The sequence below is a fragment of the Erythrolamprus reginae genome, chromosome 2 (genome assembly GCF_031021105.1).
Source record: "Erythrolamprus reginae isolate rEryReg1 chromosome 2, rEryReg1.hap1, whole genome shotgun sequence".
In the NCBI taxonomy this organism is placed as follows: domain Eukaryota; kingdom Metazoa; phylum Chordata; class Lepidosauria; order Squamata; family Dipsadidae; genus Erythrolamprus; species Erythrolamprus reginae.
The window spans coordinates 125,495,727-125,506,098 of NC_091951.1; the positions used below are offsets into that span (position 1 = coordinate 125,495,727).

Below are 10,372 nucleotides of genomic sequence, written 5' to 3' on the forward strand. Positions count from 1 at the left end.
TACCCTTCAACAAGTCTCTGATATATTATTTTATTTATTTATTTAGTGTATGGCGTACAGGGCCAGAGGGTTTGTTCATGCTCCACTTCAATTTAGACAAAGATATCAAGCAGAATGTACTATGCTGTTAAATATTTATCAATAACTTGGATGATGGAGGTGGGATAACACTTATTAAATTTACAGCTGATATAAAGTCTGAGGTTTGGGTGGTAATGTTTTAGAGAACAGATTTTTTTATAAATATCTAGATGGGCTTGAGCAGCTGAAATGAATAAGGTCAAATTTTATACCATGTTCTACATCAGAGTAGGAAAAATTAAAGGTACAAGTATAGGATGGGGAAGACCTCACTTGGTAGTAGAACATCTGAAACAGATCTCGTTGACCACAGGTTAAACATGAATCATCAATGTGATGCAGCTGCTTAAAAGACAAAGCTATTTTGGGATATGTTACTAGGAGGCTACAGTTCAGACTATAGGAAGAAAGTACAGTATTCCATTTCACACTGTTGTGGTCAAATCTCATCTGCCATAAAATATTCAGTTCTTGATCACCAATTTGAAAAGAACAGTGACAAAATGGAATAGATTCAGAGGAGTGTAAGAGACTCTGAAACAAAGCTTGTGAGGAGAGTTCAGTCTCCATACATTCAGCCTAAATAAAAGGTGACTAAGGTAAGATATGATTACAATCTTTAAATATCAGGAGAGTTGTCACATTGAAGAAATATACTTATCATATACTGTTCTAAAGCAGTGTTTCTCAATCTTGGCAGCTTTATGATGTGTGAAGTTCAAATCCCAGAATCCAGGATGCTTGGCTGGGAAATTCTGGGAGAAAATGTCCAGACATCATAAAGTTACCAAGATTCAAAAAACACTATCATTAAGGGCAAGACCAGGCCCGAAAATTAAAACTATAAGGAAGTAGGTTCAAGTTTTACATCAGGAAGAACGTCCTCATTGAGCTGTCAGTTAGCAGCTCAATCAGGACTCTATCATTTTATGATAATTGAAAAGGGTTAAATAAGGTCCAGGAGGGAAGTGTTTTTAATAGGAAAGTGAACACAAGAACAAGGGGACACAATCTGAAGTTAGTTGGGGGAAAGATCAAAAGCAACATGAGAAAATATTATTTTACTGAAAGAGTAGTAGATCCTTGGAACAAACTTCCAGCAGACGTGGTTGGTAAATCCACAGTAACTGAATTTAAACATGCCTGGGATAAACATATATCCATCCTAGGATAAAATACAGAAAATAGTATAAGGGCAGACTAGATGGATCATCTAGATTTAATGAACTCAATCTGTATAGTCTGGAGGACAGAAGGAAAAGGGGGGACATGATCGAAACATTTAAATATGTTAAAGGGTTAAATAAGGTTCAGGAGGGAAGTGTTTTTAATAGGAAAGTGAACACAAGAACAAGGGGACACAATCTGAAGTTAGTTGGGGGAAAGATCAAAAGCAACGTGAGAAAATATTATTTCACTGAAAGAGTAGTAGATCCTTGGAACAAACTTCCAGCAGACGTGGTTGGTAAATTCACAGTAACTGAATTTAAACATGCCTGGGATAAACATATATCCATCCTAAGATAAAACACAGGAAATAGTATAAGGGCAGACTAGATGGACCATGGGGTCTTTTTCTGCCGTCAGTCTTCTATGTTTCTATGTTTCTATCATGAGGTCTTTTTCTGCCGTCAGTCTTCTATGTTTCTATGTATCAAGTTTTCATTCTTTCCCTTTGCTAAATTTGATTTTGGGGGGTGTGGGTGTGGAATTGATGGCCTTTATATATCTTCAAAATTTAAAGTATTTCTCAATCACCATCTGAATCTTTTGACAGAAATGTTCCTACCTCCCATTATTTCTAAATTATATACCAAAATATTGTGGAGCAGTTATCTACCTATTAGTACAGTGATTTTCAACCTTTTTTGAGCCGCGGCACAATTTTTACATTTACAAAACCATGGGGCACATTGAGGGGGGGGGGGCGCGCTAAAAAAATATTGGACAAAAAAATTCTCTCTCTTCCTCCCTTTTGCTCTATTTCTCTCTCCCTCTTTCTCTCCCTTCCTCTTTTTTCTCTCTCTCTCCATCCCTCTTTCTTTCTCTCTTCCTTATTTCCTCTTTTTTGCTCTCTTTCTCTCTCCCTCCCTCCCTCCCTCTATGTCTTTCTCTCTCCCACCTTCCCTCCCTCTCTTTCTCTCTCTCTCTCTTGCTTTCTTTCTCTCTCTTGCTCTCTCTCTTGCTTGCTTTCTCTCTTGTTCTCTTTTTCTTTCTTTCTTTCTTTCTCTCTCTCTTGTTTTCTTTCTCTGAGCTTCGCGGCACACCTGACCATGTCTCGCGGCACACTGGTTGAAAAACACTGTATTAGTAGATGGAATGGTATTGTTAATTCTTGTATTGTGTTCTAATGGGAATGAACCCATTTCTTTGGAATTAATTCATTTAGATTTCTAAAATGACTACTTCCTCAAGATGCTTGAATTTGACCATTTTCTCCCTTCCCATCCCCACTTTTTTTTATCTGAATAAAAGCTGAAAAATAAAATCTTATTTATAATTAAGTTGCAAACCAACAAAGCAACATTTATTATTTCTCAGGAAATATTTCCAAACTATTAATCCACACAGTTTCAAAGTGTATACAGTATTACTGCTTGTTGAACACATATTTCTCCACTGCCTATAAACAATGCTTGAAGTGTTAAATGTTTACCTATGAGGTTTGCTACTATTCTCTACTGCTGGAACCAGTGATACTTTTAGATTAATTCTAAAGAACTGCAGTGATTTCATAGCAAGGTTCAGGCTATAATTTTAATACTGTAACATCCTCTTAGAGAAATGTGCTATTGTAAGCAGTGGAATTTACCATCTGAGTAAGCATACATATTTATTATCCTTGTGGTTCGACTCTAATACCATTTACTTTGATGGATATCTTTGCCTTCCTATCACACATCTTAAGAATCCATTATAATGATACATACGCTCATCTCTCAGTAGATGTTACTAATCAATAAAATTAGAATATAGATATGAAGTCCTATAGGTACAATACTTTCTTTGTGATAATAAAAATATCTTTTTAACAAAAACAATTTATTGCTCCTTTTAAAAATTCAGTTCATAAACAAAACACAACTTGTTACATTAAACATCTGAAAGACATTTTTAAAATGTTACATATGTTTAATGAATGAATACTTTCAGAAATATACATTCCACTAGAGTTTGAAAGCTTGTCTATTTTCTGTTTGAAATAAGAATAGTTGCTGGAAGTTTACTTCAGATGGAATGTGGAGATCACAGAGAAATAATTACTTTATCATCACTTAAGGTTTGTTCAGTTTCTATAATTGTCCATATACCATATATTGAAAGAATACAGGCTAGGACCTCCAGAGTAGAATACACATTTATCAGACAAACTACAATTATACTAGCAGTTAAAGTAACACTAGGATGTAATGTTAAATTATGCAAACTTTCTTTTAGAATAAATAATGCACAACTTTGGTAGAAGATATTCCAACTACTAAACCCAGAGTTTATGTTCATTAAAATCCAGTTTTAGTTTTTCTAACAGCCCAAAATCCACAGACACTTTGAACCACGCAACTGTATTTTGGGATTTTTGTCTTTTTCTTAGACAATTGGAAAACACAAAAAAATACTGTGAAAAAGCATTTCACAATCATGCCCATCACATTGCATACTGTGCTGCATTCTCCAACCTTTCTCTTCCAGTTGTGGTAATAATTATCCAAATCCAAACGAATTCTGTGGGCCACCCATTCTGAATTAAGAACAGATGGCTATCCAGGATGAACAGATTTTAGGTGACCTTGGAAAACATAACAAGATTATTTGGAAATAACTAGATCTCTAAATGTAAACTTCTAGGAAGGAATGAAATGCAGTCAATTTGGCAAAATAAGTTTCCAAAGTGCAATTATAATTTCAATGTTATTAGCAATTTTGCTATTCCTATCCCAACATCTAGCTTTGGAATCTTACTCATAAAATTTTCTCTGGTTAGTTATAGTCCCAGGACTATACTTGGTTTAGGAGTATTTTTAAGATGAGAGAAACAGAGTACTAGACATTTAACTCATACAGTTGTTATTTTAACATCCTATCCATCTTGTTTAGTTATATGCTTCTATTTCTTGCAGCTAACCACTGGTCATCTCAGGATACTTTAACAGTAAAAAAAGAATGAAACTGAATTGTTGGGAGTACTTTGAATCACGAACAGGCAAGGTACATGTCTGAATGTCAGCAAAAGGTCACAGTATTATTCTATAACAACTCATATATCAAGTAGTTGGCTGTCTTCTTCATTCATTTATTGATATCTATATATATAGCATTAACTATCTACTATGACAAATAACTACAAATTACTCTAAAGAGGCCTTCAGACATAACTGACACTGTAACTGGAAAAATCAATGGTATCCAAACTGAGCCAAATAACTTTTTCAAATATTAGGAATCTACTTTCAATCTTTCACTACTTGCAAACAGCAAACTTGAGAAATTATAATACTTGCTGAAAAGGCCACCAACACTATAATTAGATACACTAGCTGTAATGATAATGGCTTTGTCCCTGTTGCAATTAAATTATTTAGAGTCAAGGTACTAAGTTTTCTGCTGTATAGCACCCAACCGTATGGCACCCAACCGTTTGCCTGCAAAGATGTAAATCAAAGTTTTTAAGAACTATGCTTTGCTTGCCTCAATCTGTGCCGAACTATCTTATATAGCTGGAAATGAGGAGGCCCATATGAGAACTGGACATTTGAAATTCAGGTCAGAACAACTTTTTCTGGGGTCGGACCCTAGCTCATGCAATCCTTGCTGATAAATTAAACTCTGGGGAAAATAGTACAATTGATTTATCCTCCTACCCTTTCACACCAATTCCTGATAATGAAAGAAAGACATCTTAAAGATCAGAGTCATGATTTGGACTTAAAGAACATATTCAAAATTTCAAGCAATTGTTACAAGGCTTTCTATAACAGACCTTTCACTATTTGGAATTTTCTAAAATTTTCTAATTTTCTTGTGCATTCATACTAGGAAGATTTATCTTCAAGGATGTTGGTGGGAAAGTTCAGTAACATCACATTATTGTTAAGACAATAAGATAATTGTGTACATCACATATTGCTATGTTGCTCACTGTGTGATATGTGTGGTCAGAGTTATATTTCTTATCCTTATGTGTAAGTTGGTATGAAATGGAACTTGTGCTAGCAAACTGGTATATCTAAATTTCTTTGAAAGTTATTAAATTGTGTTCAATTGTGAATGCTGGAAAAGATACTGGTTTTAATTTATTTTCAGGTTTGGATCTAAGCTACATAAGTTGGTCTACAAAAGGTCAATACTAAGTATTTACTACCACTACCACTCTAATACATTAATTCTTCATTGCATTTATTATATTTTAATGTATAATGTAGGTTTTTTAATCTCAGTAAACTTTTTTTTTCATTTTGCAGTTAAGAGGCCTTAATGATAGTACTAATTGCCAAAGGAAATAATAGTTTTAACTTAAGTTTTAAAAAAGAGTTTATCAACAAACATTACAATAGAAAAACTGAGCAACCACAAAATCACTGAAACTGTTCAGAATAGAAAAGTAATATACCATAAGCCATGCTGGTCTATATCACTGTAATAGCAGATTGGAGAAAACCACATAAAATTCATCTAACAGTGCTCTGGTTCTGTAAACACACTTCAGGTCTTAATCACACAAATAACATGACACAAATATCTTTTGGCCAAGCTATCAATTTATAACTGTTGATTTATGTACGGTTTAAATTTAATATGCAAAAAGAACAATTATATGGCAGGTTTCAGCTGATACTTCTTTGGAAATATAGAAAAACCACATAATGGCATCATTAGTCTTTAGATCCCACTGCAATTGAAGAACAGTTTACAATACAGACATGCACCAACTCTCATGCCTTTGGTCAACAAAACTGTCAAACAGCTCCACATAAGAAATCCAGCTGAATTCAGATCTATCATGGAAAAAACTGCATAAAGAACAAAATGACAACCCAATGAAAAAGACATACCGGTACCTTGATATTTGTATCGCAAATTCTTACCCACATACTTAACATATATAAATTGTGATACATAGCTACCGGTAACTATATTTCCAAAATGTATTGTATTTAGTAGATTTATCTACAGTCTCAAGAGAAAAATTGAGACTAGGGATCTTCACTAAGTGGTGAATTAATACTTTCTTATAATTCAGAGTCCTAAAAAACCAGAAGCTATATTTTAGAAATGTCTAAGATAAAACTGTAAAGTGCAAGATCTGCTTGTAATAATTTGCAAGAAGCTGTAAATTGATCCAGCACTGCAAGTGAAATTAGAGACAGAAGTGACCTAGTAGGATAGTAACCGTAGTCTCAACTTCAATAGATCTGTTTTTGAATTAGTGTTGTAATGGCAATGCATTTCTAACTTCAACACAGTGCTACTTGTCTTGAAATGGTTAGTGAAATTAGGCATTAATCACAAATGCATATTACTGAAAAGCAGAGAATTTAGACAAAATTTTGAGAATGTGACTTTTTTGCTGGTACATTACGCTTAATGTAATGTACATTAGTTATTTCATTTTTAAAAATATAAAAACTACTGTACTCTCTAGTTTGTTCCACTGTGATGCACAAGTATCTACCTAAATACTTTACAGTATTTAAATAAAAATGGGGGGGGGGGGACCTTCTAAAATATATTACCATGCAACCAATATTCAATGAATTGGAATTTATGTCTGAGAGTCACATTATGAACTAAATATAAGATATCTCTTCAGTGATTATTTTTTACCTTAAACCCTGCATATAATTCTCACAGATTGGACAATCCATAAAATGCAAGTACTGTACTATATTAGTTGATATTTCAAAATGATGCCCAGCAGAAGTAGAATATAGACATAAGATCCTGATAGGTAAATCCAGGCCCAAAAGGATCCATAATCCCACTGGGATCAACTATTCATATGCTTTCATTGTGCAAATTATCATAGGCTTTAATATAATGATACTCTTTTATTTTTAAAAAATCTTTAAAAAATCTTTACCATTCATTTGGCTACAAGATGAAGCTAAAAGAAAAAAAAATTCACATCTAAGACTATTTCTTCTATGACCTTTTATTGCCTCATAATACCTAACCAGCATGGCAGTTTCTTAACAATGGATGACATTACTCAGATATGGTGAATTATCTAGGCCCATCTGAATGGTCACTCTCACTTTATTAAATTTGAGACTAGTTAAGTCTGTGATATTTCACTATCCTGGTTATAGCTTAAACAGATCCTTACATTTCTGTAATAGATGTTCTATAATCTATAGCTACCTGCGTATAACTAAGGAGAAAAGCAGCCATTGTTTTATTGGAAATCATAGGGGGCATAATCCTTAAGTGGGGAGTAAATGTTCTCCAGGTAGCAGAAGAGGAGACAATCCTAAAAAAGGGTGGGGGAAGGAGGGGAAAACCTATCCTTCTCTCCTGATTATCATACAATCTTATGCAGTGTTACAAGCAGGCAAAACATTATTAGCTGCAGCACCCAGCAACTTTTGAGTGCAGTCTGCTTTAAGGGAAAGAAACATTCTAACTTAAAGACTTTCATTTTCTAGCACAATTAGATGCTTTGTATGCTTCAAGGTGTTCTGGAGTTTCAGAAGGCAGGGGAGTTTTAAGAAAAATCACCTTTCCACAATGTCACTACAACTTTAAAGGAGAAGCCATTGAACTACAGGTGAATACTGATGACTCTTTCTTAAGGGAATGTCTATTCCCAATTTCTACCTGTCATCAGGTCAGGAGGTTGGCAATCCAAATTTATCAATAACACGCATTGTATTTCTACTACAACAACAACAACAATAACAATTTGGAAACAGTAAACATTGACAAAATCACGATCTGTCATTTGCAAAAGGCCACCGTACTTGGATCTGTGCGCATCATACGAAAATACATAATACAGTCCTCGAAGCTTGGGAAGGCTTTGACTTGTGATACAAAATCCAGCATATAAATCTCGTTTGTTGTGTATTGCTGTTTTTTTGTGAATAATAATAATAATAACAATAATTTGAAAACAGTAAACATTGACAAAATCACGATCTGTCAGTTGCAAAAGGCCACCGTACTTAGATCTGTGCGCATCATACGAAAATACATTACACAGTCCTAGACGCTTGGGAAGGGTTTGACTTGTGATATGAAATCTAGCATATAAATCTCATTTGCTGTGTATTGTTTTTTGTGATGATAATGATGATAATAATAATAATGTTAATAATGATGATGATAATAATGATAATAATAATAATAATAGTAATAATAATAATAATAATAAATCAGTTTCTAAAGTTATTTGGCAGGGAAAGGATTCACGGGGTTTATATTAGTGTCCGTTTTTTCTTAAAGAGAGGTGAGACTAAGGGAGAGAGGCAGGCCACCTTGAGCAGACCAAGGGCAATTCTCTCTCCATCTCTAGAGTGGGTGAGACGGAAGGCAAGGGGGATACTTTGCCTCTCCGTCCCACTTTTACTTTCAGGTCAGGGCCCTTGCCCCTTAGCCCCGCCGGGATCCCTGCAGGTCCCCTCTCCCTCTTGGAGAGCGCCCGCTGTATAGCCTTTTGAGTTGAGGAAAGTTGGAAGGAGAAGAAGGAGGAGGACCACTTCCAGGAAGCGGGGCGCTCTTTTCGGGCGGAGGGAGGCAGGACAGAGGGGCATGTCTCCCAACAACGGGAGAGAGAGACAACCGAATGAAAAGGAGGTGAAAAAAGGAGAAGGAGAAGAGGAGGCGGCGAGGGCCCCTCCCGGCTTCCCTCCTCATTGTGAGAAGCAGCTGCCTCTGGCTCGCCTCTCTTCCCCGCCTCGGCCAAGAACAGCCCAGCCCCTCCGCCGCTCTCACCTCCGGTGCCGTCCGAGTTCTCATTGAGGCTGCCCGATGAGTCGTGGTGAGAGCCCACACACCCGCCCATGGGGCCCGGCCGTCCCGGCCCGGAGACCCCCCCTCCCCCGCCCCTCCTCCGCCTGCTCGCCGCCCGAGCTCCTCAGTCGTTGTCGTCGTTGCCACCGGTCGGGCAGGCGCGCTGGCTGCGGAGCCGACGCCCCCTCCTCGTTGCGCTCGGCCCGGCCCCGCCTCAGCGCCCGCCTCCCCTCCCCTCCCTCCCCACCCCACCCGCCAGCGCAGGCCGGGAGCGCGGCAGCCTCTCTGCCGAGCCAATCAGGCCTTCCTGCGCGCCGCTCCGGCAGCCGCTCTTTCCACAGGCGGCGTGAGGGCCTTTCCCGGCTCCCCGGCCGCCTGTATGCAGCCGCCTTCTGGCGGGAGGGCCTCCCTTTCTGGTCTGCTTTCTGAGAGAGAGAGAATGAGAGAGCCGGCGGCGGAGGCTGCGCGCAAGAACTCTCGCCCGACGCGGGGCGCTTTCTGAGGGTCTTTTTGCCCTCGCCCTTTCTGGCTCGTCTCGGCGTCTTTCCAAACCAGGCCCGTTTTCTCCGCTTGGCCTTTTGAAACGAAAGGCCGCCCCTGGCGAGTGCAGCGGAGTGAATTGCCGAGCCCTACCTGTCCTCCCCCCCCCCCGACACACGGCTACCTGCTACGGTGGTCCCGTTGTCGCCAGCCGGCATCAGGGAAAAAAGAGCCCACAGCCGCCGCCTCCTTTCCTCTCCTCGTCTGTACTTCCCCGAGTTCATTGCAGCGGATATCAAATGGGCAAAGATTTCCCCATCTATTCTGACCCCTCCTTTTAGGCATATTTTTTTCCCTTAGTAAAAAGTTAATTATTTAGGGAAAGCACCAAGGCTTCCACGGTTCAATCCTGAGCTTCATAGGTTATTTTCCGTCACAATCGATTTGCCGTGCTGCGATTACCCAATACAGTATATGTATATATATTTACTGGAAGGGGATGCAGATACCTATTGAAAAACGAGATTGGTGTTTACCTACTCAGAACAGCAGTTATTGTCAGGCCTGTAGTTCTCATTTGTTGCTTCCTTGGAAACCTTCATTTAGAAGGGGGGGGGGTGTACTCTGTTTTCCCAAAAATAAGATGCTCAATTGGACTTTTCAGTGCATGGCAGTAAGGCCAAGCACCTATTTCACGGTTCAAAAAAGTATAGGGGTCTTATGTTCTGGGGGAACACCATTTATATGGATAGGTGTCTGAATTCAACACGGATATTTATAGATTTAAATCCCTGACTTTAGATTTATAGGTGCATGCCAGCCTAAAGTGTGTGTGTGTGTGTGTGTGCGCGCGCGTGTGTGT

The 10,372-nt window shown here is 38.2% G+C and overlaps 1 protein-coding gene across 3 annotated transcripts in view; it reads right to left on the reverse strand.

Annotated features, from left to right (window-relative positions):
• The window catches only part of UBTD2 (ubiquitin domain containing 2), a 73,507-nt gene extending 63,716 nt beyond the window's left edge, over positions 1-9,791 (reverse strand). The window contains exon 1 of one of the 3 annotated variants that reach the window (XM_070739419.1): positions 9,695-9,791. In XM_070739419.1, coding sequence (XP_070595520.1) covers positions 9,695-9,728 — 34 coding nt within the window. In that variant the 5' untranslated portion in view covers positions 9,729-9,791. Of the gene's footprint in view, positions 1-9,012; positions 9,162-9,694 lie in introns of those variants that run through there. The other 2 variants (XM_070739418.1, XM_070739420.1) reach the window with 2 other exon arrangements.
• Between the last annotated feature and the right edge of the window lie 581 nt (positions 9,792-10,372).